Genomic DNA, 27,633 nt, shown 5'->3' on the forward strand with positions numbered 1-27,633 from the left:
TTCAATTTTTCATTCATGATGTGGGAAGAGAAAACCAGCAGACCTGCTGCTCACTCTTATTAAATATAGTCTGGTTTTCATTTCCTCACCATGAGAGGATTAAATGTTGCACCTACTTTTCCACTTCTCCCTTAAATTGCCATTTCCGTCAGAAGTACTGTATATCCAGTAGGATAATTCCTAATCTTTTGGTGTAAAAAAATGTATGCCTCTTTCCCGCGATGCAAGAAGCCGACTGGGCTCAGTGAATGTTGGTTTTGAGTGTATAAACCATAGGTGTTAACACTTTAAGACACCTAACCAATTTTGCATTTTTTGGAGCAACATATTCTCAGCCATGTGTATGCAGAGCTGTGATGAGCTGTGATGTGGAAGGTTTCCCATACATTTTAAGTACAGCTTTATAATTGTAAAATTAATATAGTTGTAAATATGAGCATTTATGAGTTATTGGTGCCTTTCAGTTTTTAATAGTTTTCTCTTTCTTTAAATGTAAACAGTTGTCTGTTCTGAAGGCTAAATGAAGACCAATTAAGATTTAAGGTAGGCTATCAGAATCATTTTCTAAGACCTGGATACAATCATACTTAAACAGAACTTAGTTTAAAGCAATCTCGTCCAGCGTATAGTGTTATTTCAGTTTATTGCTTCTCGGTTAATGATGTTTGGCCAATGCGGGGAAAAACAGCACTGCTGTGGGCAGACAATATAATTAGGGCTCTTGACTCCATGAGGAGACATTGAAGAGACAAAGGGCGTGCTATGGGGTCAAAGAAGAAAATATAAATACATGAAATGTCCAACAATGGCACTAGATAAAAGAAAGCTATCAATACCACTCTCAAAAAAACTGAAAATAATTAGTTTTTAGTGCCAGGGTCTTATGTAGCTCATGTTGCATTTGCTAGTTTCTAATGAACATTGAGTATGAACCCAAGCGACACATAATACAGGAACTATCCAAGCGTGTTCACGTCATCCTATTGTTTAACTTGAAGAGGTTTAATCAGGTCTGATCATGCCAAACTGACACATTTCTGGAAAACTCTGCTAAAGTTGATTTTAGATTTAACGAGTGAACAAGTTCATGTCGTAAAATAAGTCTCCTTCAATGTTCTCTGGGAATTCCAGAAATCATTTGTAAGTTCATGCTTACGCACAGGAGACAGTATCGTGTTTTAGTAGTTGTTGTCCTTGGAGCAGAGGGACAGGAAAGCGGCGGGCCCTCGGCGATGGCCAACAATCCTGAGGTCTCTTTAGCGGGCCTGACCAACCACATATTGTTCCCGATGAGAGGATCCTAGTACAGTCGCTGCAGAAAAACCCTCCACCATGACCCCATTGTCAACTCTCATAATCACACTCTCACACACATGCATGCACAGTGCACACGCACACACACATGCACACACTTATTGTTAAATATTGTGCTCTGAATGCCCGACAGGGAGCCCTCCTACAGCTACACACAGCATCTCCATTGGAGTATTAAAACTTGAACCCTGACCTCTTGTGATGTTAGTAAAGCCGGGCGGCCTCACGTAGGTCTGCCTCAGAGCCCGCTGTGCTGAGTTTAATGCATGACCAATTCCTCTATGAGGTCTGACAGTAATCACAAGATAACACTCCTCCACCACAAACATTTAAATTAATCATTAACAGTCTCTTATATTTTTGTAATAGATCCACCACATTCTTGATAGTTTCGTTTAAAACTAGTTAAATTGAAATTCATATAGCTACATGGAAAGTCAGGACACGAAGCTCGTAGAGCAACATCCTACATTATTTTACGCTTCACTTTATTTTGAGAAAAAAAGGATGGGTAACGCTTTATATTAAGGTTCTTGTTATAAGCCTTAGTAAATAGGTAATAAGGACCTTATTAGATGCTTATTAACATTAATTTGTGTTAATAAGACTATATATAAGTGTTAATAATAACATAATAAACCTGTTGACAGTGTGATTATAAGACTTTTATAAGCACGTATAAGACACTTCTTAACTATTTATTGATTGCTTAATATCATTAATAAAAGTCTTATGAGTTTCTGATAGCTGTTAATAAAAGCGTTACAAACCTATTTATTGAGTCTTACTAAATTGCCTATTATGTCATTGTTAAACCTTTACTAAGCATTGTTTGTTGCTTTATGAAGGTAAACACATCTTTATTAATCAATTAATAGCAGTTAACTATGCTCTATGAACAATGCTTATTAAGGTTAATAAGTCCTTTATTAAACACTTTTTAACAGTTAATAAGTACTATATCTTGTCAAGGAGGATACAATGAGAATTAGAAAAACGACATGCAAATACAATGTTAGAGCGGTGAAGGTATTTGATTAGCTTCAATGTTTTTCTTATTGAAGTACCTTCAAAAATAAGTTTTCTGAGTTTGGTTTGCAGCGCCATATCTTAGTAGGCTAAAGTCACTGATTTTCATCCCTCTTTCCAAAATGTTGTCTTTTGGCATGTAGCATAATGAGTGCATAATATATTTGTTTTTGCTCTGAAGTGATTATTTCACCTCTATGTGTGCGCACACATGTTGAGTGAGTGTTAAAATTAGATGCCCCGAGAACTTAGTATATTTTTCACAATCTATGATGAATATGACTCGTATGATCGGTTGGCTCAAATCAGATCCTTAAAGGGCTTTTATTTTGAAGGTAGTTGTAAAACCGGAAGTTCCGTGTATGCAAGTCGCTGATGGCTTGACGCCAGCTTGACGGCCATGCTTGACAAAGTGTTTCACGAAAGTAAGGAGAACATGTCGGAGTCGTCAGCACGGTCAGCACCCCAAACCAGGTCTCTGAAAAATAAGAGGGTGAGGTCCGAACTGGAGGATGACTCTTCTGGTAAGTTTAAGAATGTAATGTTATAGTAACGTTAGCTGGTTCTAGCTTGCTAGTTGTTTGCCTAGCTTACATTACTTTCTTTCAGAAGCTTTGGTGAGCTTCCTTTTTGAGCTAACGTTTAGCTTACACTATCATAAAAACTGCAACCAAACTATCTATTAACAGTTGTGTCATGCTAGCTTGTCAGGAAGGGGCTAAGTAATGCTAAATGGTTATTTATGTGCTGACCCAGATGCTGCCCAAATTGTCCCAACTGCCAAACTGGGTCTACAGAAATATAAACATGAGCTGGCCAGGTTTAAATTAGAATGCCAGGATGTAAAAATAAAAGACCTGACAACGGAGAGAGAATTATTTCTTGAAGGGACAACTATCTGAATGAAAGAAAATATTTACTTTTTTCGAACAATTTTCACCATTACAGACTATATTTACTTTGATACTGCACCCCTTTTTGCAGATTCCATGTCCAAATGGCTTAAATGCTTAGTGTAACCTGTCTGCTATCTGTCTAATTGTGATCAATGTTTCTTTGTGTTGTCTTTATACAGTAACAAGAAAGACCAGCCTGACTCAACCTTCCCCTGAGGCTAAGGAAAAGCCCGACTCAGAGTCAAGTCCGTTGTCTTCTGACTCCTCTGACCCCTCCTCAGACGATGGGAAGAGGAAGAGGAAGTATAGCAGAAGTCAGCATTGTACTGTTGCAGAGGGGGCCAGCAGAAGAAGGCTTTTTTTTTTTTTTTACCACATACTGTATATAAAATGATCTATTTTTGAATTGTATTACTTGATTTTATTTCAATACATTTTAAACATTTAAGCCTGACCAATTTTCTTACTATTTTGTTGACACAATCGGGGAACGGTGGGACTTGAAAATATTCCCACCTCCAAAGTGGGGAATGACAAAAAAAGTTTGAGAACCACTGGGTTAGCATCTATTAGTTGTATGTGGTTTTCTGCTTGTCCTATCTGCAACAGTATAATGCTGACTTCTGATACAGCAACGTTTCGCCCAAATTCTTATAGTGAGGATTGCCATCTCCATAAGGTTACAGATTCAATATGCAGAAGCAACTCATACAACCCCACGTCGTTTTATATTGTTTTACCTACAACAGAGTTTTTTTTTAATATTGTTTGATGAAAGTTTTTTTTTGCTCTACTCGTTTAATTGTTTTGTTGTTCTTATTCATTTAATATTTTAAATTAATAGTCTTAATCATTGGACACTTGAATTGATGTCAGGCAGCATTTTTATTTTACAAAGGTATTTATTTTTTTACATTTAGTAAAATGTTGTTCATGAAAGTTCTGGGAAACAAACAAACATGTTTACAATTGCACAGTTGTTAAGTGTTTTTTTTTCTTTAAAAGTAAGTTTTTGTGCTTCACCTCTGTATCATTGTATTTACATGTAGTTTTTTTAATTCACATTGTATCCACCTTGACAAGATATAGTACTTATTAACTGTTAAAAAGTGTATATTAAAGGATTTATTAACCTTAATAAGCATTGTTCTCGCTTTAGATCCAGTACCTTCAAAATGCATTATTACCTGTTTAATAAAGGACTTATTAACCTTAATAAGCATTGTTCTCGCTTTAGATCCAGTACCTTCAAAATGCATTATTACCTGTTTAATAAAGGACGTATTAACCTTAATAAGCATTGTTCTCGCTTTAGATCAGGTACCTTCAAAATGCATTATTACCTGTTTAATAAAGGACTTATTGGACTTAATAAGCATTGTTCTCGCTTTAGATCAGGTACCTTCAAAATGCATTATTACCTGTTTAATAAAGGACTTATTGGACTTAATAAGCATTGTTCTCGCTTTAGATCAGGTACCTTCAAAATGCATTATTACCTGTTTAATAAAGAACTTATTGGACTTAATAAGCATTGTTCTTAGAGCATAGAAATGCATTATTACCTGTTTAATAAAGGACTTATTAACCTTAATAAGCATCGTTCTTAGAACATAGTTAACTGCTAATAAACAAATAATAAAGGTGTGTTCACCTTCATAAAGCAACAAACAATCCTTAGTAAAGGTTTAACTATGACATAATAGGTAAGTTAGTAAGACTCAATAGATGGATTTGTAATGCTTTTATTAACAGCTATCAGAAACTCATAGGGCTTTTATTAATGCTATTAAGCAATCAATAAATAGTTAAGAAGATTCTTATAAGTGCTTATAAAAGTCTTATAATCACACAGTAAACATGTTTATTGTGTTATTATTAACACTTAAATATATTCTTATTAACACAAACTGATGTTAATAAGCATCTTATAATGTTAATAAGCATCTTATAAGGTCCTTATTACCTATTAACTAAGGCTTATAACAAGAACCTTAATATAAAGCGTTACCAAAAGGGTGTTCTCAGATGTCAAAATCTAGTAAAAAAGCACAAGAAGGTAGGAAGGCTCTTTCCTCTGGCCTCTGCTTCACATTAGTTTGGCTAGACTCTACAAATTATGTTAGGTCTGCTAAAAGGAGTTTTGTTTGATCAATAACAACTAATGATCCCTACGCATAAGCAATTAACTGCCTTATATTACTTGATGAATAAACACAGTCTTTTGTTCACTTCACTGATCCTGTGCTTTTAAATACATGGACCCCCAACATGGGTCCCCCTTCGATTTTTGGGGGGATGGCACGTTGAACACATTCCATGCACGTTGAAAACATCCCATGCACAGTACCCCCCTCCCCCCGTCCTGTACTAATTTAGACAGGTTAGGTTGAGTGGTAAGGTTGAGTGGGTCACACTTCATGTTCAAAAAAGTTTGTTTGAGATTTTTGCAAATTTATTAAAAATAAAAAATGAAAATATATTATAGTATTCACAGCCTTTGATCAATACTTTGTTGTGGCACCTTGGCAGCAATTATGTCCCCAAATCTTTTGGAATATTAAGCCACAAGCTTGGCACACAGGTCTATCTTTGGCCAGTTTTGCCCATTCCTCTTTACAGAACCTCTCAAGCTCTATCAGGTTGGATGGGGAGCGTAGGAACACAGCCATTTTCAGATCCCTCCAGAGATGTTCAATGGTATTCAAGTCTGGGCTCTGGCTGGGCCACTCTAGGACCTTCACAGAGTTGTCCTGAAGCCTTTACTTCAATATCTTGGCTGTGTGCTATGGGTCGTTGTCCTGTTGAAAGATGAACCGTCGCCCCACTCTGAGGTCAAGAGCGCTCTGGAGCAGGTTTTCTTCCAGGATGTCTCTGTACATTGCTGCATTCATCTTTCCCTCAATCCTGACTAGTCTCCCAATTCCTGCCGCTGAAGAACATCCCCACAGCATGATGCTGCCACCACCATGTTTCACTGTAGGGATAGTATTGGCCAAGTGATGAGCGGGCCTGGTTTCCTCCAAACATAACGCTTGGCATTCACGCCAAAGAGTTTGATCTTTGTCTCATCAGACCAGAACATTTTGTTTATCATGACCTGAGTCTTTCAGGTGCCTTTTGGCAAACTCCAGGCAGGCTGGGGCTTCCGTCTGGCCACTCTACCATACAGGCCTGATTGGTGGAAGGCTGTAGCGATGGTCGTCCTTCTGGAAGGATCTCCTCTCTCCACAGAGGAACCCTGGAGCTTTGTCAGAGTGACCATCGGGTTATTGGCCGACTCCCTAACTAAAGCCCTTCTCCCCCGATCACTCAGTTTAGAGGAACGGCCAGCTCTAGGAAGTCCTGGTGGTTCCAAACTTCTTCCATTTACGGATGCAGGCCACTATGCTCATTGGGACCTTTAAGGCAGCAGACATTTTTCTGTACCCTTCCCCAGATCTGTGCCTCGAGAAAATCCTGTCTCTGAGGTCTACAGACAATTCCTTCAACTGCATGCTTGTTTTGTGGTCTGACATGTTAGCTGTGGGACCTTATATAGACAGGTATGTTCCTTTCCAAATCATGTCCATACAACTGAATGTATCACAGGTGTAATCCAAATAAACTGTCGAACATCTCAAGGATGATCAGTGGAAACGGAATGGACCTGAGCTCAATTTTGAGCTCGATCGCAAAGGCTGTGAATACTTTGTTTTCGATTTCTTCTGTTTTTTTTAATACAATTGTAAAAACCTCAAACAAACTTTTTTAAAGTTTTCATTATGGGGTATTATATGTAGACTTGGAGGAAAATAAATACATTTAATCAAGCGTCATTCCATGCTGTAACATAACGAAATGTGGAAAAAGTGAAGCGCAGTGAATATTTTCCGTATGCACCGTATGTTATGTCCTCTTACAAATTGCACCTGTAATGGCCCTCTCACAGTCTGTCCTGAATCTGATTCTGGATCAGACAAACAGGCCTGATTGTAAAATAGATTAAAGGAATGAGTAGCACCTCAAAAAAACTGTTCGTACAACTGTTCTGTATTATCAAACAGGATCTGTTGATCACACTTGTCCAGGGAAATGTTTCCACCTCAATCCAGCCATCTGGCCCTTAGTTTCCCAAGGCTGCATAGGCCAGAAAAGGGGCTCTCCCACATCTACTGTACTGAGGAGGATGTGTGTGCTGAACTTGTCCTTGTTTAGGAGTGATAGAGTAGAGCCGAGAGAAAAGCAGGCAGTCTGAATGGGATGGTTTGGATTCTGTTGGAGAGGAGGCCAGCGTGCCAAAAAGTGGCCGGGACAGTAGAATAGAGAAGTATGGCATTTTTTTTATAAAATGCACACAAAACAAAAAAAGGAGCAGCAACAAAAGCCAGCTCCTTAAAAAAACTGTGTGCTGGTCAGTGAATCGTAAACTCCTGCTTCTTCTCCAATGAAAATACACCGCCGTTCTGGGTTGCCTCTCTGTTTTGGGAACTCTTTTCGAAATGTAATTAGTATTTCATGCGGGCCCAACCAGTTACATGGTATGAAGTAATACCCATTCTAATTTGGCCCTTTGGTCTGCGAGGCTGTGGAGAGCACAACCTTGTTTAATCCCCTGAAAGTGCTTCTCTGTTTGCCTCCATCCCTGTGTCATACGGGCTAATCAGTCAGCCAATGCTCAAACTGGAAAACGCTCCGAATTGTTCACGCACCGGTTCCTACTCAATTGGAAGCACTCTCCTTTTTCTATATTCCTTCCTTCCCACTATTTTCAAAGAGGAAGAAAAAAACCTCTTGGTTTTACTTAGAGATGCGAGATGCCATTGGCTTAACTTAAGAGCAGCCGACCACGGCCGTGTGGACAATACCTCGGGAAAACTCTCCCTCTCGCTGTTTCTTTTTTCACAGTAAAATGCACACTTGATTGGCAGCCTCTTGCCCCTGAAGGAGAAATGCCTAGTTGAAAAGTATCGTCTGACAATAGCTGGAGGGCTGACCTCATGCATTTTTGTTCTTTAGAGAGCTAGTCATTCAAGTGTTTTCTAGCTCCCCTTGGAATGGCATAATTTGTCTGCTTATCAACACATAGCCATCCTCAATACCAAAAAGTGTTTTGCCCCCAAGTTTGTTGGGCTAATGGTAGGTTTTCTGTTTTTCTCCTCAAAATAAATAAAATTCTCTTTTTGGCTAGTGCCCTCCAAAATAAGCCCAGTGAGTAACACAGAGTTTTTGTCCGATTTAATGATGTATGTTTTAGCTGTACTCGCTTATTAAGTTTCTTAATTTCTTCTCCCCAACGTCCCCGTACGGCGAGAACATTCAGCAATCTAAAAATACCAGAGGGAGAAACTACATGTGAAGTGCAATTATGGGCTTGTGAGTTGACGGGGTATGGCAGCCGCGGCTACGCCAAACTGAGAACGGACGGTGGGTGGTTTCTGAGGTAGGGCCCGACACACATTGGGCTGGTGGCATCGCTTAGCGTGGAGTGCAATTCAAACAGAAAACAATCCAATAAACAGCGCAGAGGAGGCACCATGGTCCAGGGCCAAAAACATAGTCTGAGACTTATAAATACAAAATGAACTAATACAGCTGCCACTCTATAAAAGAGAAACATGTTGGCATTAAATGACACAGCATTTTTGTTTGCGATACATTTTGCACAAACTCTGCCTCTGCTTGCTCAAATGAGGCATTTTTCATATTTTGTCTGACCCTGGAATAATAACCAAGCCATCTGATCTGACCACAGGGCACTTCCATTTTCCGATGTTTTATATCCCCAAAAGATTGTCTAATAGCTCTTCCACTATACATAAATACAGACTGATATACGCGATGGCTTATTATCGCCTCTTTCTGTATGCCTTTCTGCCTTCTACATTGTCTGTCTCTGTGAGAGTCTCTGTTTACTTATTTGTTTATCTCTGTCACTATCAGTCTGTTTGCGTGGTTTTTTTTTTTGTGTGAGTGTGTGTGTGTGTGTGTGTGTGTGTGTGTGTGTGTGTGTGTGTGTGTGAATTTGTCCCGAGGAGACTCACAAATGTTCCAGGCACACTGTTATAGTAGTCGATGTTAATGACAGAGCAGTTTTATTTTTGTGGCCAGACTGACTCCACATCACCGACCAGAGCTGTAACATTGATGAATGAGATCCCACTGCAGGCCGCCCAGTGTCAGACAACTCAAGATCACTGTTTGTGTGTGTGTGTGTGTGTGTGTGTGTGTGTGTGTGTGTGTGTGTGTGTGTGTGTGTGTGTTTGCATGTGTACGTGCGTCCATGTGACTGTAACTGCCAGATCTAACCACCAGCTCTTCACCAAGGGCGTCTCAGGACCAGGGAAGCCTCAGGGCAGAGATGCCTCATGGGAAAGCCCTTGATTGAAACTCTACAGACTGTTACCCCACACACCCTCTACCAAAAAAGGAAATAAGAGCATTGCTTTCCTCTTTAAAGTTTCCAGTACCCAGTATTCTCAGTCTCTCACTATGATTATAGAGGCTGGTACTCAGAAAGAGGCAAAAAGGGATGACAGGTTTAGTCTTAAAAAGACAAAGAATGGGGCAATGGGCAATATATAATACAATTTTTTTGTTAAAATGGAGAATTTTAAGTAACTCACTGCCATCCTTTTTGACAGCCTGTTTTGACTTCTTATGTTAACAGCCCAATCGCCTGACTCACAACATGGTACACATGGCACTTTCTATACAGTGAATCCCGCACTGTCACGCTTACTATCATCCTCTGACGGCAAAGTCTTGGGCTCTTTGTGAATAATTGATGCTGAAGATTACGACACATAGGCCACTGTCAGGAGAAACCCTAGAGGCATCGCTGCTGAGCAATGACCCCAGGAGCAGCCCTGCAACGGGACACCTCGTCAGCACCTCTGACAGGGATATCCAATAGATCAGTGAGTGAGTGAGTGAGAGAGAGTGTGAGTGAGTGAGTGAGTGAGTGAGTGAGTGAGTGTGTGTGTGTGTGTGTACTTGTAGAGGTGTCTTTGTGAGGACCAATTAACCATTGGAGTGAGGACATCTTTGGAATGTGAGGATATTTTGCCCGGTCTTCACTTCTTTAACGAGCTGTTTGAGAGTTTAAACTTGGTTTTAAGGTTCATGTTATGATTAGGTTGTATTAGGTGTATGTTTGTAAGGAACCAGGCTTTGATCACCGGCAGGCTGCTTCAAGATGGGTTGACAGGTGACAGGGTCAAACCACCACCGACCAGTTCTGATATTAACACCACGGTGACTGGTCATGGCGCTTAACACGTTTGAGCCCACTGGGAATGAGAGTCTGGTGATAAGCTATCCATCACAGAGATACAGAAAAAAACACTTTGTCTCCAAGAAGGATGGGTTGATAAGATGTGCAACAGAGAGAGAGATCAGATGATAGAGAAGAGTGATTACATGCGCATACGGGAGGGATACTGCCCATGCATTGCATTGCCACTTCGGCTTTGATCTGGGCTTGAGACGCGTGGATTTAGTGGCACTCCTCTCGTAGCTCAATGCCCAGCGCTAAGAAACTTTCCTGGCAGGCACAAAGTCTGCTTTTGTAAGCGGGACCATCAATTTTAAATGGCTCTGCATATTGAAAGAAGGAAATAAGTTAGCTGGAAGTATTATGTCCTGGACGGTTATGGTGTAAGCAGGTTCATGGTATAGGTTTAACAGATTATAACCTGATGTGAACCACATCCTTAGGAATTTCTACCTATTGTTTTCTGTGAAGAAAGAGTCAGGATTGTTCGAGGCCAAATCTTAATTTTCATGTGGGCTTGATGAATTATTAAAGGTAATGCATGTTGGTAATATAGATTTATTTGATACAGTGTGTTCCAGAATTAAAGTAATGCAATACAAGAAGGAAAGTCTGCTGGCTGAGGTCAGAGTCACAATAAGTCAATAAAAGCAATTTTGGATGTTCTGAATATGAGGTCTCTTTAGTTGTGGTGTTGTCTGTGGCTTTGTTAAAGTGCCAGTCCTTGCCCCAGCCATCATTTTATGTTCCTTTAGCCCAGCATATTTTTTGATAGACACTGTGTTTTCATGCATTTAGTAGCTCTCCGGTGTCCTGGCCTGTCACCCAGCTGTCTCTCAGGGCATTGAGAACTTGCATTTTGGATGCATATGCTGACTATGCCAGCTCTGGCAAATGCATCCATGTATGCAAACGGGTTTTGCGTGTGTGCACGCAACCTCTTTCTCTGTGCACCTCTCTACATGAACTCTGACTCCCAGCCTTATCAATGTCAGAGGTCTGCGCCAGGCACTCCATGCCGTCTTTTGCTGTGACGGACAGATCCTCGGTCCCCTGGGGTCAGTTTTGGCACAATACATGATGCCAGCACAAACGCTTCCATGCCATGTATAAAACAGACCTGCAACATCCACACAGCATATGCTTTATATTGGGCCATTTGAATGAAGTGCAGCATCAGGGTCAGTGGACCACCCCTCTTGTTTTGGAGTAGAGGGCTAGAAGGTTAGAGGGTTGGATGCTTGCTACCATCCAAAATATATTGGTCCAAGTGATCTTAGGCAATCATTTGAAAGTGAGGTTTTGAGGCACAAATATTTACTGAAGAGAAAAGTATGTGGGAAGTCAGATCTTCTGTTCTGAAAATTGAAAGCGACAGACTAGGGCATTGCCTGACCAAAAACAGACATTTGGTGCCTTAATCGAGCAATATAACTTAATTAGACAGGCAATTGGATATACATGAGGAGGTGTCCAGATGCTTTGAAAGTGCTGTGCACACACCCTCAGGTGCACGATAACGCATCAGAGTGTAGCCTGGACTAGTGTAGAGACTCATACCGTGTGAGGCAGTTCCAGTGAGATGGTGCAGCAGAGCGGGTTTATAGCTTTTCATTCAAGCTCTCTGTTAGTGGTGCCGGAAGTCCCCAACCCCAGGAGAGAGGGGAGTGTAAGGCAAATAACAGGATTTACTCCTGGCCCCAACCTCTTTGTCCAGCCAAACACTCACCTCTCTTCTCCCTCTGTTCCCCACTGTCCAGCCCTGCTACTCACCAGCTCCAAATCCTTTTTGATGGATTTCCCAGCAATCTCTCCACTGATGGCACTTATATCACACACGCACGCACACACGCACACACACACACAAATGTGCACCTTGATATCAAATCCATCACGCAAGTTCCCTCACATGCTCTCATTCTCTGTTTTACACCCCCCAACCGCCATGTAATTGAGTCTGACTGTATCCGTCAACCAACAACTTGTGATGCTGACACAAGTGCGTTGTTTCAACTCTCTAAGCTGACAAAATGATTGATGGACGGTAGTTATTTAAACACCCACCAATACTGAGAATAATTTAGATTGATATAACAGTAATGGAACATATGAAAAACGGGGTGAATTTTCAATGTCCAACTTTCCTAGACGATTTCTGCTTATGGAGAAAAGAAAAAAAAGAACCAAACAGTATGACTTCATCCACCGTAGCTGCTGATGTTCTTTTTCAACCTTGTAATTAAGAGCATTTTTTTTCTCGAAAAATCCTTACGTGTTCATACGGTTGGTGCAGATTATGAATGGGATGGGTAAAAGTCAAGCAGGGAGGAGGGGGGAAGACAGGACAGAGTAGCCACAATTGAGCTTGAAGCGGCTGGCTCCACCCCACTTGTCGTGCTGTGTTGTTTTGTTGTGTTAACCATGACAACTGTCTGAGTGTCTCCATCCAGTTTGGGGATTATTCTGGGTGAGAGAGCTGAGCGGAGAGGACAGATGAGGGGACCAGACAAAAGAGAGAGAGCAGAAGTGATGGGTAGAGGGGTGTAGAAGACATTTAACTGAGAAGTGAGAGTGATTGGAGGAAGCAGGAGATCAAATAAAGATAATTAGAGAGAGAGAGAGAAAGAGAGATGAGGGTGTTGGCTCTGAAGCTTGTTGCTGAAAAAGTGAAATTACCTTGAGTGATCACATTTATTCTGCCATGACATGTTAAAGTGATGCGGTCAAGAAGAACAAACGCAGCAAACTGCTGTCATAGTTATGACAACATGAGGACAACAGCCGTTGGAATTATGGCATAATGTTATGAATCATTTTAGACCACAATGACCAACAAGCCTGCCAGCCAGCCTGGCTGCACATTTTCAAAAGTGAGGTCCTGTGTGAACATCTGGCCACTCAATACTGCCTGTAGATCATATTAGTTTAAATCAATGCTGACTTTATATATTTTTCACTAACTGATATATATTAGTATGAAGAATATGGGAAAAAAGCATGCCCACCATACATAAAGTGAATATTTTACTCATTGTTTGTGGTAAGAGTTGTGTCTATATCTTTGTAAATATGACTGGAGTTTCTCGTTTTAGAAGCTTCCCTGTTGTCCTCATCACTCTGAATTCTCTTCATCTTTAATCATAATACTGTATCAAAGTGGTCTCTAAATAAAATTATGGTTTGGATCTTCTGTTACGTGAATTGCCTTTCTTAGTGGTGGTGATGATGAGTAGGTTCATATAGTTTTCTTCGCACAGAATTTTTGCAGTGTTTTAGAATAATAGGACACATCTCTGAACGAGTAAATCTGTTTTAAGAGTTCATGTATTTTATGCACTGAATAAACAAAGAAATAACTTAAGCTGTATTCATTTGTAGAACTCCTCAAAACACATTGGCTTCTGCTTCTTTTGAGTAAGTGCCTTATGTCCATCTTTCCTGCACCTTTTTCCAATATTTCCTCTTTTACTTCCCCCCTTTTTTTCTAGGAATGCTCCCTGTTCTTCTGCTAGCTGGGTTGATTGTGGCTCTGTCCATCCCTGGCACTGCGTGTGAGTCTGCCACGCTGCGGTTCCTGGGCCAGACCGACTTTGTTGTGGACGAGAGCAGCACAGCTGTGGTGCGGCTGGTGGTGGAGAGAGTGGGAGACCCAGTCAATGTGACGGCTTTGGTTCTGGTAGGACACGCAATAAGCTCCTCATTGATTGGCTCATTATCTATCCATACTGATCAAACCTGTGAAATCATGTATTCCATCTGTATATCTCAAAGCCTTTATGTCAGCTGAAGGAGAGAATTAGTGACCCTAGACAGTGGGCACGTTTGTTTGCAGACCCAGTGTGTCTGCTGAAACCTTCTCGGGAATCACAGTATGGGGTTCGGGGCTTTACGTCCCTCCGCATGGGGGCTAGTGTCAGCTGCTCACAGTTGGGGTCTGCTGAGGCAGTAGAGTGTAGAGTTGGCTTGATATCTTTACCTTATTTATTTTCTACATCAACTATTACCAGGCTTTCCATCCACAAAAAGAAACGGCATAGATAAGCATTTTGAAAGTCAAGATCAAGAAAAAACATACTAGTATTAAAGGAAGTACACCAGTTATAAAGTAAAGAATGAGACATGAATAAAAAAAATATGCGCTCTCCTGGTGAAAAGGACTGAAAATGAAAATGAAGCATAGACATGATTTTATTAGTTATCTTAATTGTCTAGAACTCATTTCTGATGCAGTGTGACATCTGTCTCTCTTTTGCCTTTAATGTTTCCCTCCATTTCACTCAAATGTATGTTTGTGTATTTCATCCAGCTGGAGGGAGTGGACACAGGGGACTTTGAAGCCATCAATGCTGCAGCTTTCCTGCTGTCCACTGAGTCCAGTAAGACAATCTTCATTGCTGTGAAAGATGACGACTTGCCTGAAGCGGATGAGACATTTACCTTTAACCTTACAGTACAGGTAAATGCACATTGTGTGTGTGTGTGTGTTTATGTGTGTGATATTCGCAGTTTTTTAGTGTGTTGCATTTGTCCCTTCTCTCTCTGCTTTGATGCTCTCAGCTTCCTTTCCACAAGGTCCCACTGTGTTGTAATTCCACCCCTGACCGTCTTAAGCCCTAACCCCAGCTACTAAGCAATAGAGTGTGGGGCGTCAGCCACAGTAAGCCCTGGGAGGCTCTCAACTTCACGGTCTTTGATGTGTCTGCTCTATTGGACTTGTTCAGCGCTGGCCTCTGAGTAGGGCCACATGATGTGTGCGTCTCTGAGGTTCCCCACTAAAAGACACCTTTGTGAAAGGAAACTAACTTTGACAGCCACAACCGCACCACACAGTAGATTAAAGTTATCCTCTCATTCACTTTCCCTATTGACTTTGATGGGCATGTCCGTTCCGTGGATGTCGTTTCTGTTTCTGTTGTGTGTTCACCATTGCATTTAACACACTGTTGCGGATGAAAGGACAGTCCATTACAATGAATGAATGGATTCACAACCAAGCACATTCATATCTTTTCAAGCTTTTGATTTTTTTTTTCCTAACATTAACAAAGTTTTTGCTGACATGAACAAACTCACCATATATCGCAGAAGGTGCAACGTATACACTTTTCTATTCCTGTTATTGTAAGTCAGAAAATTAAAGATGACTTACAACTTTTTGCATTTGTGGCATGTTATTGGGCTTTTAGTGTTCTATCTACTGTATAGGACAACTATACTAGTTTCAAACTTTGAAAATAATTTTCAATGGGTACGTTGTAAATCCTTGTCAAAGGAATTACCATCACAGCCCAGGATGCCTTACACCTATTGACTATCTCCATGGTTTCATGTAGCATTTAGCTGTCAAGTTTGATTGATGAGCTAGGGGGGCCTGGTCTTGCTATCTGCCTGTCCCTCACTTAAAGAGCCTAAGGTCTTCGTGAATCACTGCTTGTCAGCTATGTACATTTACAAAACAGCAACAACTGTGATCAGCAAGAGTGACTCTTTTCACAGCATTTTCAATTTGACGCTGCATTTTTGTGACATCTGGTTAAAATCCAGTAGCGCAAGCCCATATTTAGCCTGCCAGTAGAGTGAAAGAGCAGATGACGCCCACTTAGCCCTTCTGTTTACACGACAGCGAGGACAAAGATTTGGCCAAATGCTAACCTATCAGTTTACTGGGTGTCTGGAGGATGACTTTTCACTACAAGGGGTGTCATAGATCAAGCACAAGTGAGAAATAAAGGGTTGATCCGGGTACATTTATCATTTCTGACAGCTAAATCTTTAAAGTCTATTTCAATAGAAAATATTGTACTTACTTTGTTATAAATGAGTATGACAGAACAAGACTTGTTGTATAGAAATAAGTGTAGAATTGTTGCGGACCAGAGCAGGTGCAGCCTATCAGCACTGTGTGGGAACCGAAGTTAGAAACACACATGGGGTCGCAGCATATAGAATGGGGGAGGCATGGTTTATGTGGTGCTACATGCGTATAACATAGCTTGCTTTTGAATAGCCAATTTGAGAGGTGAATCAGATTCAGATTCAGTTCAGATTCAGTCTTTATTGTCATTGTGCAAACAGTACAACGAAATTAGGGTGGTGCTCACCACCCACAGTGCAAATTAGCATACATGCATACACAGACAACAATAGGCAACAATAATTTAATCACTGTATATCTGAGTATGTTTTTGTAGTTGGCCACATACGAGGGAATGTGTGCGTATGTGTGTTAGGGGCTTCCTGGCTCAGCCAGTGGCTTGGCTTTGTGAAAGCGTGTGGATTCTGTGTCTGCGAGTTGACCACTACAAGAGCTCAGCAGCCGAAAGAAAGCTCTGTTACAGCTGGGAAAAGCAATGGTTGAATAGAGGGATGAATGCAAGAGGCCTAAGCACCTTCTTGCTTTTTATTTGCTCCCTCCTTAACAAGCCTACATGCACAGGAACAGTGGTTTTGCTAAGGTCTTACAATTGGACTGTGTTTGGCTGTACAAATGAAATTTTTTCTAAAATTGCTTTTGGGTAGAGATTTCTGTTTCTGTTTTTTCATACTATGTCAGAGGTGTTATAATCTCTTTCTAGAAGGAATGCACATAGACCTTACTAATGAATGTATAAACTAATTTGCCTTTGTCAAGATGTTTGTAAATGTCTAAGGGTTTTTGGTGGAAGTTTGTGCACTTGAGCTCACCCATGGTGGTTGTCAGTAGAGTTGGTCCACGAGATGCTTGTGAAAACACTGGTAAACTCACTAATGGAAACCTTGGAGAGTTACACCAAATAACAAGGCTGTGGCCCTTCTCTTTAATAGGTTTCGGAAAAGGGAAAGCCCTCCTTGCACAGATCATAGGTTATGGTTCTTTTAGTTGTGCAATCCTTGGGAAGTCATCTGTTTTTTCTTCTTCTTTTTTTAAAGCTGGCTGAGATTTTTCAGTTTGTCAGGTCTTAGTGCTGAATCAAAGAGCACAGCAGAAGTCCTGAAGAGGTATCCCGCTGTGAGCCAACCTGACAAATCAGCCGGGCTGAGACCAGTACTTCCTGTCATTGTGCCTTCTCACCAGGGCCTCTCAGTAGGGACACAGAAATGAAGTGGATAAAGCTGGCGTTCTGTTTTTTTAAACATGAGAACCACTGTTGGTTGGGGGAGGTTAAGATGTATTAAGGTGCATACTCTCTATTTGGCCTGGATTAACCTAACCTTTTAAATTCCTCCTGCTTTCCAGAGCTCCTCTAACGGTGTGACACTGGGAACACCAAACAAGGCAACCATCACCATCCTGTCCAATGACAATGCCTTTGGAATTATTGCCTTCAACTCAGTAAGAAACCCCTGTCATCCACATGCATCTTGTCTTCATTTGTCCATTGAATTCTGCATTTCTCACAGCAATTCATTCTGTCTACATCAGTTTAAAAATCACAGGTAGTCACATGGTAATGCAATGTTAATGTTAAAACTCTTTCATTATAACTGTTGCTTACAATTCAGTAAATTCAGTAACTACTGTTTGAAATGTGAACACACTTTTAATGCCGAAACAGAAGCAGCTTTGACAAATTTCTAAAACTGCAATAATTTTTTAAAAATTTAATTCAGATTATTTTGATTATAGGATGCCTATGGAATAATTTTCCCTTGAATCCAAACTCAAAGCAGGTTTGTTCTTAGGACAAGCAGGCTATATACTGTAAGAGGAATTAATTTGTCCATTACTGAAACCTGCCCCAGCTGCTGCTGGCCACACCATAATCATGCACTGGCATTTGTGAGTCAACTGGTGTTAGTACGGAGTAAAAAGTAAAGGATTGGGGAGGAGTAATTTGTACCCTCTGCTGCAGAGAGTGGGTTCAATAATGCCAGTACTGTGTGGTTATGGGAGAAGTGACCATCTAGTGGTTGTGGCTTTCCAGTTGCAATTAAAACACTCCCTGGTTTCACTTATCAGTTCAAGTTTACAGCGTTTCCATGGTAGCTGTGGTATATTAGGAACCTACTACCCCCAGATGGTCTCATATGCTGAATAATGATTTGCCTTGCTTAGAATCAATAAAGGCCTACTGGCTTTGGGAGATGTGTTTTTGTAAGGCTAGTGAATTAATTCATGTATAGCATTTCTTTGTTTTATTTTCTTCTTCATTTGCATTTTCCTGAATTTCATGGTTATAGCAAATTAAACATTAATGATGTAGGAAAACAAAGGGACATTTTATTTTCCAAATCTTAAGACCACAGTTAGGACTTCAACAAATATGCGATATTAAAAGCCTTTATTACTCCAATGCTGCATGAGATGTACAGTATTAACTAAAACAGAATACAACTGCTGCTCCTGCTCCGATCACTTTCCTATGTGTCTGTGTCTCTTTCAATGCAATTTATTTTCTATACTTTATCAATATGAACTTTTATCAGAGGAACTAATGCCTGGACAATATCCCCCCAAAAATGTAAACACATTAGGTATTTGTTGTCAATACTCTATATAATGGACAATATCTTTAAAAAAGCAGTACTTTCAAAATTGATGTTCTTTTGGTTACACGTTATGTTGGCTGTCCTTGATTGTCATACTTCCTGTTCAGTGGCCCATTTAAATAACAATTTAGTCTGTGTTTCGGTTTATTGTTGTAATTTAATTCCTTATCATTTAGAATGAGAACATGTGTTGATCTGATGAAACTGACCTGATTGTGGTTTGGTTTCTGTTTGTCTGTCTCACCGTCTCAGACTGAAGAGATCGTAGTCGACGAGCCAAGAGGAAGGAGGTATTATGTGCCTCTCACACTTATAAGAGAAAAGGGAACATACGGGACTGTGACTGTGAACTTTGAGGTAAGAGGGCACTGTTCTGTACATATAGGTGAAAATCGAAAAATTAGAATATCATGCAAAAGTTCATTTATTTCAGTTATTCAACTTAAAAGGACAAACAAATATATTATATAGACTCATTACATCCAAAGTGAGATATTTCAAGCCTATATTTGTTATAATTTTGGTTATTATGGCTTACAATTTATGAAAACCCCAAATTCAAAATCTCAGAAAATTTTAATATTACATGAAATCAATAAAAAAGGGATTTTTAATACAGAAATGTCGGCCCTCTATAAAGTATAATCATGCATATTTACTCAGTACTTGGTTTGGGCCCCTTTTGCATGAACTCTTGCCTCAATTCCAATTCATTTTCTAATTATATGAGTTTCACCTATAAAACCAAATGAACCAAAGACACTCTGCTTATAGTATTTAAGAAGAAGTGACAGTGTTATTCAATTGTTAAATGAAAATCCACATAGAGTACATTGGCATGTCACTGTGACTCCTCCTGTTCAGATCTCTGGAGGTCCCAACCCTGCCATTGAGGACCTCAGTCCAGACCGGGGGAACATCACCATCCCTGTAGGACAGGCTGCAGTGCAGTTCAGTATCCTCATCCAGGATGACCAGGTATTAAACAAACATCATTTAAAGCTCATAAATATGTGCTTGTGTCGATATGCCCCTCCATCCGTCCCTCTGTTATCTTCTTGTTGTCTTTTTTAGACAGTTAGTTTGATTATGTACATCACATTACATATCAATTAGCAGACGCATTTATCCAAAGTGAGTAGTGACTTACAACACGATGTAGGCAGTTGGCATTAAGACCCTAATTGGACTTGCCCCGCCCTGATCGGGAGTCAAATTCTTGATTTCAGTACCAAAGTCAGTGGTGTTACCTACTTAGCTATCCGGCTAGACTTGGTTAACGTTAGTTAGAGGGCAGATATATTTGGAAAATGTGTTTCAAATGTTGACAAATGAGGTTTTAGAAATACTCAAGATATTTCTTAAACAGAGGTTTTAGAAATACTCAAGATATTTCTTAAACAGCCGTATAAAATGTACAACTGTTTTGGAATGTGTTGGAATGTTTCCTTTTTCTTTGTGGGTCAGATCCCGGAGGATGATGAGGTGTTTACAGTGAGGCTGACGGGTGTGGCAGGTGGGGCTCTCCTCAGGCCCAACGCCAGCAGTGTCCAGCTGAGAATCCGGCGAAATGACAGCCCACTGCGCTTCTCCCAATCTATCGTGGCAGTACCAGAGTCAGCTGGCGTCATTGCCCTCAATGTGACACGTGGTCGGATGACTGAGGAAGGGCCATTCGTTGGCTCTGTCGACACAGAGGTTCCTGTCTTACAATCAACTTGTTTGTTTACCTAGACTTTTGACTGTTACATTATGTATTGATGCAGAAAAATAAGCATACGACAAATGTACTGTATATAAACCTCGTGGACTGTCCTGTCTTTAGGTCTCTGTAGATTACATGGTGGTCAGCGGGGAGGGCCCGGGCAGCGCCACACCGGCTGTGGATTTCCTCGACCTCCAGCGAGTAGGAACAATTACGTTTCCTCCGTTTGTTAACACGACCAGCCTCCTGTTCCGCATCAGTGACGACGACCAGCCAGAAATCGCAGAGTCCTTCCATGTGGTCTTGCTGGAGGACTCCATCAAAGGAGACGCTGTGCTGGTATCACCCAATGCGGTGCTGGTCACCATCGAGCCCAATGACAAGCCTCATGGTGTCCTGTCAATCAGCAGCAGTGCAGTCATTCGGCCAATCACCATCAATGAAGACTTGACACAGAGGTGGATCACTTACCAATTCTTTCAAAACTTTGATGATTACTTAATGTGTTTTGTTTCATTGAATGGGTCATGTAACATTATGTACAAGCTTCCATGTGTATGCTGTCTCAATGTGCGGGGCAGCACAATAATAAGAAAAACAAGATTGTGGTGTCTTCAACCATCCTTTGTCTGTTCCTTCTTATAATTTTTAGATTTGATGGCATCGTTATTGTCAGAAATGGAGGGAGTTTTGGTGCCGTGTCCGCCAACTGGTCCATAAGCAGAAACTCCAGTGAGCGCTCCCCAGTGTCGGATGATTTGAGACCCGCTGCGGGGACAGTGAGATTCGCTGCCGGTGAGGTGACCGCGGTGATTCCAATAAACATTGTGGCAGAAGATCTACCCGAAGAAGCAGAGGCATTTCTTCTCAAGCTGCTGCCAGATACTGTTACTGGAGATGCAGAGGTCGACGAACCCATGGAGGTCAGTTGAGAGGGGATCTTTGATAGGCCAATTTTTCGATTTTTAGTCATTCATAGCTGCTAGCATGCTCCAATAGCTTTGTAAAAGAAAGAGAGGGGGAAAAAAAACAGAAGGCTGCACTTGTCAGGGAACATGTCCTCCAGATGTTGTGCATGTGTTAGGAGTGGGAGTGTTTTTGTGTGTGTGACCCACTGTAAGTTACAGTGGCAAACTTGGCACATTCTACAAAAGTCGACCCCTTAGTGTGTCACTTTGCTCCCTGGGTGTTCCTTTAATGTGGCAGAATGAAAACAAAGCGGAAACAGCAGGCACGCTCTGTGTGTGGTGTCTGTGTGTTGTTTTTTTTGGAACGCATGGGTGCAGTGTTGATTTTTATGGCCTCCATCTTTGCCCAAAGTCTCTTGGCCATGTGTGAAAGCAGAGGGCGGATCTAAGACTTGCTTACGGTAAAGGAATAAGAAAAAAGACGCTTGCAAACTCTCTGCTTTGTTCGCTCACAAACAGACACATACACACACACACACAAAGGTTAAACAGTAGGGGCTGTTGCCATCTGTGCAGAGAGAGTTTGTTAAGAGAGTAAGTTGTCCTTAACGTCGCAAATGATGCATCACACACGTTACAGATCCACAATAGTGGATCTGTAAATCCACTATTGTGAACGTACCAGGCAATGCAAATCAGACAAGTATAGGTTTCCTCGGAATGGATGAATGAGCCTCATTTAAAATGCTCATGAAAGTACTGTAGCAGTCGTAGCACAGTTAATTAAAGAGGATGCCTCTCCAAAGTTAGCTCAGCGCCCTTTTTTTTACTATTTTAAGTATTACTTGTTTTCTACCCTCTCTCTGTTCCTCACCTCTCCTGTCTTCTTTTTATGGCCCAAGATACAGTCTCACTAACACAAAAACAACATTAATGATTCATCTGGGCTTCATCGCTATTATCCCCTCGCATACTAACTATCCTTCCTCTTGCTGCACAGGAGCCTGCAAACTGCCCAGAGGTGCTTCCTCATAGAAAGTGCAGCTGTGTCAAACATGTCAAATCCCATCCTCTTCCCAGGCAAAACCTAATAAACTATACTTTATGTAAATATGAACATATTATTACTAACTGACTAACAGGAACCCGTGAGGTACTTATTTTCACTCCCTCAAAATGAAACATATTCCTTCGTTTTGCCTATTTGTTCATGTAAATCCTTCCCCTTTGTCTTGTTTTTCCTCCGCTCTCCCCACCCCCCCAGATTGTGTTCTACATCCAAGACAGTGACGACGTCTATGGGCTCTTTCGGTTCGACCCGGCAAAAGAGCAAAGCATCCAGAGCCGACCCGAGGGCCGCTTCCTGTCGATACATTTCCTGCGAGAAGGCGGCACACTGGGTGACGTGTCCATGACCCTCACAGCCCTCTACATCCCTGCAGGCCCAATAGACCCAGCACTGGCCCGTGACGGGGTCCTGAATGTTAGCAGGACCAATAATATTACCTTTACCCGTGAGCGGATGGTACACCTCATGCTGCCAATCAGAAATGATGCCTTTCTGCAGAATGGAGCTCATTTCTTAATACAGGTAAACAAAGCTGGAAATAAGGTCACAGCAACACATAAGCAAAACATGTGTAATTGTAATTCAGGCAACATTTTTAACGTTCACAAAATGTGCTCTTACTGTTTGAGTGTGTCCTTCTGACCAATTCAGTGCCATCCAAAGTTGAAGTGCCTCATTTGCATGTGTGAACGCTTTGACACTGGCACTCAAATCTGGCATCTTGCTGTGGGATTTGCCCTAAGTGTCCAAACTAACAACATCACCTTGCTCTTAAAGCAGGCCAAAAAAGTACAAGAAGAAAGCCCTTCTTCACAGCCCATCGAACTTTAATAACGTCCAAGCCTTAGTCAAACGCCCTAAGACAAACCTGCACAAACACGAGAGGGGATGAATTGGGCACCGAAGGGTCATTCAACATCTTCTTTAAAAGTGACATAGAAATGACTGGATTGTGAGAAAAAAAGCTATGATATACATGTAGGCACCAATTATTATAGTATTTATGTTTTTTTTTAATTGAGTTGTTTCTTTCATTTCCCCTAGTTGGATAAACTGGAGCTTGTTAATATCAACCCTCCGATTCCTTCTAACAGCCCAAGGTTTGGGGGACATCAAAACCTGACCTTGAATGTCACCCCTGACATTGCCAACGGGGAAATTGGCTTTCTGAGTAACACCACAGTGGTCGTTTATGAGCCAGAGGACAGCAATACCAGCATGGTAAGATATGACCTTTGTTTGCTGCAGTAGTACCTGCAAATAGCACCAGTTAAGTGCTGGTGATTTACTCTATTGACCCTCAGAGTTCAGTAAAACAGCATATATCTATAACTATCATTTCTTTCAACATTATGCTCTTGTCACTTTGTAAAAGTTATATTTCTATGGACCTCAGTTTGCATCAAAATACTTGTCATTTGGTCAATAAAGTGCTTAATTCACGTCTTCTGTGAAATAAAATGACAGGTTTCATATGCTGCCAGTGCCACTGTGACTGAAAAGAGTCTCTAATCACTGAATTTATAGCCGCCATGCTGTAGTGAAAAACACTCAGCTTGTCCTTACCAACTCTAATCTGTGTTCAGATAGTGATTATTTTTAATACGTGTTCCGTAAGAACATGAGGTTAAATCTAACGATGTTTGGTTGCTGCAGGTAAGCCTGGCTCTGCGGCGTGACGGGACAGACGGTCAGGCTGTCGTGTTCTGGAGTCTTCTACCAATAGGAGCCAATCATGTTGACATAACGGCTGAAGACCTGGAGCCTCTAAATGGCTCCGTAGTCTTCCTCTCCGGGCAGAGTGACGCCTCCATCAACTTCACTGTCATGGCTGACCATATCCCAGAAGTCAACGAGACCTTACTGCTCACTCTCGACAGGTAAGGGGGATATCAAACACTGGAAAAGTTAACCACCATACGTTGTTCATTTTGTTAATTATCACTGAAGCATATTGGACCCTTCTGGTCTGCCGATAAACATAATACAAAAAGCCTTGGGGGGTTAAGTTGTGAAGGGTATGAAGTGTATACTGTGTTACAATCTGGAGCCAATTTATACAAGGAGTAAGATCAGTGGAATTAGAAAGGCTGAGTGGGCGCTATCTCATCCCATCCTTCCTTTGGTTTGTTTTGAAGTAATATGTTTGTGTGTGTTCGTGGTGGTGGTTTTTTTTTTTGAGGGGGGGTGTGGGTGCATCTGTTAGTTTATGTTCTGATGAGAATGGCAGCTCTCTCACACTCCCACTCCTCCCCTGTAGGGTGGAGACTGCACGCTTTATAGTGTACTTTGGGTAAGTGGAGAGTGGAATGAACCTGGTCCCTTTGTGTGGTGTGAAACAGGACTTTGTTTTTGCTGAGAAGGGCCTACTTCAGGATTTCTGGCCTGCTTTGGTTGACGTGGGGATGAAGGGGGGACAGGGGCGGGTTGGTTGGGGGGGATTCAGCAATGGTGTGAAAAAACGGAACCCAAAAGGAGAGTGGTTGTTGGGAGTAAATAGAGAATCTTCTTTATGTGTTTCGCCTTGATTTAACCAGGCTTGATTGGGCACCCTTTTACAGAAGTCAGTGTTTGTATGCATGCAGTGCCTTGGCTGTGAGTGTTTGTTTGGAGTGATTCATTCTGTCATTTCTTTGTCTCATTATGTGATGCTTATTTGGAAGCAGTTTTTAACATACATACACACACACACACACACACACACACACACACACACACACACACACACACACACACACACACACACACACACACACACACACACACACACAGACACACAGACACACAGACACACACACACACACACACACACACACACACACACACACACACACACACACACACACACACACAAATATACACACACAAACCCCTGTCGAGCAATAAAGACGCAGGCATGGCGTTGACTGACATTGTTATTAAAAGTGGTTTAAACAGCAGGACATCAGCTTGTGGAGCTAATAATGAGCTTGTGGAACTATTTATGAATTGGCATCACACACTTCAAGGAATGCCCTTCGAAATTAAGATCAAAGTAGAGCTGTGTTGTCAAACGATATTACATGATGTTTCACAAGCCCTGAACACAAAACACAAACTAAATTCAGAGAAATGTTCATGTAATAGTTGTTATGTTGATCTGCCTTGTATACTGGAACCAAAGGCAGTTCCACAATATCTTGTTAGGGAGTGCGTATCGACGATGGTACTACTCAGTAGTGGTGAATTGCTTCTATGATTTAATAATATTGTATGCATGTATTTGTGTGTGTGTATGTCCCAGGACTAATGTTGAGAATCAGATCTTGAAAGCTGGCTTCACCAGCAGAGAGATTGTCATCATAGAGAACGATGACCCAGGGGGAGTCTTTGAGTTCTCCTCATTCTCCAGAGGTCCATGGTTCATCAATGTAAGTCTCCTAACACTGCTTGAAACTGCTCCTTAAAACAGCAACTTAAAACAAAATGATTTTTTTATCTAAATCTGATTGTTTAGTTCAAATATCTAACCAGCTAAAAACAACATGAAGTCATGATGTTACATCAAACTCCACATACTGTTATTAAGTGGGGGTTTTCTGTGGTTCTGGTCACATTAACATCTGCAACCTTTTAAACTGACCCTATAGGAGGGTGAAGCTGTGGAGCTGCATGTGGTCAGAGCTCAGGGACAGCTGCTGAAACAGCTGGTGCGATATGCTGTCATGCCTTCAGGCAACACTGAATTCTACGGCGCCACAGGGATCCTGGAGTTTAAACCCGGGGAGAGAGAGGTGGTGGTGGCCCTGGTGGCAAGGCCTGATGGGGTGCCTGAGGTAAGAACATGATCAATTTAATGATGACCTTTCAAGTTTAAATAGTAACCTTTTTATTGGCTACAAAGTCTTCCCAGTCTGGTGGAAAATTATCTTACTTCCACTAAGCTTAGTTAATAATAAATATGCTTTAAACCTGTATTTACTAAATGAAAACATGTGTGTTTGTGTGTGTCTGCGTGCATATGTGTGTGTTTGTGTGTGTGTCTGCGTGCATATGTGTGTGCATACAGCTGGACGAGACCTTCTCTGTGGTACTCAGTAGCCACAGCACTCCACCCAGTCGCCTAGGCAACCACAGGGAGGTCAACATCACAGTGCGGAAGAACGACGACCCCTTTGGCGTGATCCAGTTCATCCAGTCAGGACTGACCATGGCCATCAACGAGAGCAAAGGGGACCACATCCACAAAGGTGTTTGAAGTAGCACTCCCTTTAGAAAAAAATTGTGATACTTTTCCATGTCAAGTGGAGTCTCATTGAAGTTTAAAACTGACCTAATTGAGGTGAATCATGGAAGGTTGCAACCTGGTATCACGCCGAGGCGTCTAATAGACACGCATGGACCGGCGTCTAACTCACACGCCTTGCCTGACCAGGGCGTGTGAGTTACACGCGCACCTCCCGCCGTCCAAATGAACGGAGGAATAGTCTAAATTAACGGAGGAATAGCACCAACAGGGGCCGACATGTTCTCCCAGGAATAGCACGACATGTTCTCCCAGCATTTCAATACTATCTAGCTGCAGCCCCCTCGGTGGTTAGGGTTAGGGCAAGGGGACAGGGAGAGGTTATAATATAGATAAAACATTGACGGAAAACCGCGGCCGCCATTTTGACTACGGGCGGCCGCGACAGCGGCCGCCATCTTGACTACGGGAGGTGCGCGTGTAACTCACACGCCCTGGTCAGGCAAGGCGTGTGAGTTAGACGCCGGTCCATGCGTGTCTATTAGACGCCTCGGCGTGAGATCGGGTTGAACATTTGTCTGCATGTGAGATGAGCTGTACTATAAAACCTGTGTTTCAAATATCCTTTATGTGCTAGCTAATTAAAACATGGACAGAGTTGCCTGTGTCATGTTTGTGTAATGCATAATAATGTGTAATATGCAGATGCAGAACTCCTACTTTGGTCAACTTGTAAACAGTGATGAAGAGCGGGAAGCAAAAG

At 41.5% G+C, this 27,633-nt stretch overlaps 1 protein-coding gene across 1 annotated transcript in view; it reads left to right on the top strand.

The window, feature by feature from the left end:
• Positions 1-13,984: 13,984 nt before the first annotated feature.
• adgrv1 (adhesion G protein-coupled receptor V1) overlaps positions 13,985-27,633 on the top strand; it is a gene marked incomplete at its 5' end in the record, with an annotated part of 99,592 nt that continues 85,943 nt past the window's right edge. The window contains 14 exons of the mRNA XM_080045759.1: positions 13,985-14,170; positions 14,801-14,950; positions 17,711-17,806; positions 19,216-19,320; positions 19,828-19,941; positions 20,431-20,661; positions 20,789-21,126; positions 21,321-21,591; positions 22,841-23,167; positions 23,690-23,866; positions 24,302-24,525; positions 25,929-26,055; positions 26,275-26,460; positions 26,694-26,874. Coding sequence (XP_079901885.1) covers positions 13,985-14,170; positions 14,801-14,950; positions 17,711-17,806; positions 19,216-19,320; positions 19,828-19,941; positions 20,431-20,661; positions 20,789-21,126; positions 21,321-21,591; positions 22,841-23,167; positions 23,690-23,866; positions 24,302-24,525; positions 25,929-26,055; positions 26,275-26,460; positions 26,694-26,874 — 2,713 coding nt within the window. The remainder of the gene's footprint in view (positions 14,171-14,800; positions 14,951-17,710; positions 17,807-19,215; positions 19,321-19,827; positions 19,942-20,430; positions 20,662-20,788; positions 21,127-21,320; positions 21,592-22,840; positions 23,168-23,689; positions 23,867-24,301; positions 24,526-25,928; positions 26,056-26,274; positions 26,461-26,693; positions 26,875-27,633) is intronic.

Source organism: Ammodytes marinus (assembly GCF_949987685.1).
Source record: "Ammodytes marinus genome assembly, chromosome: 2".
Taxonomy (NCBI): domain Eukaryota; kingdom Metazoa; phylum Chordata; class Actinopteri; order Uranoscopiformes; family Ammodytidae; genus Ammodytes; species Ammodytes marinus.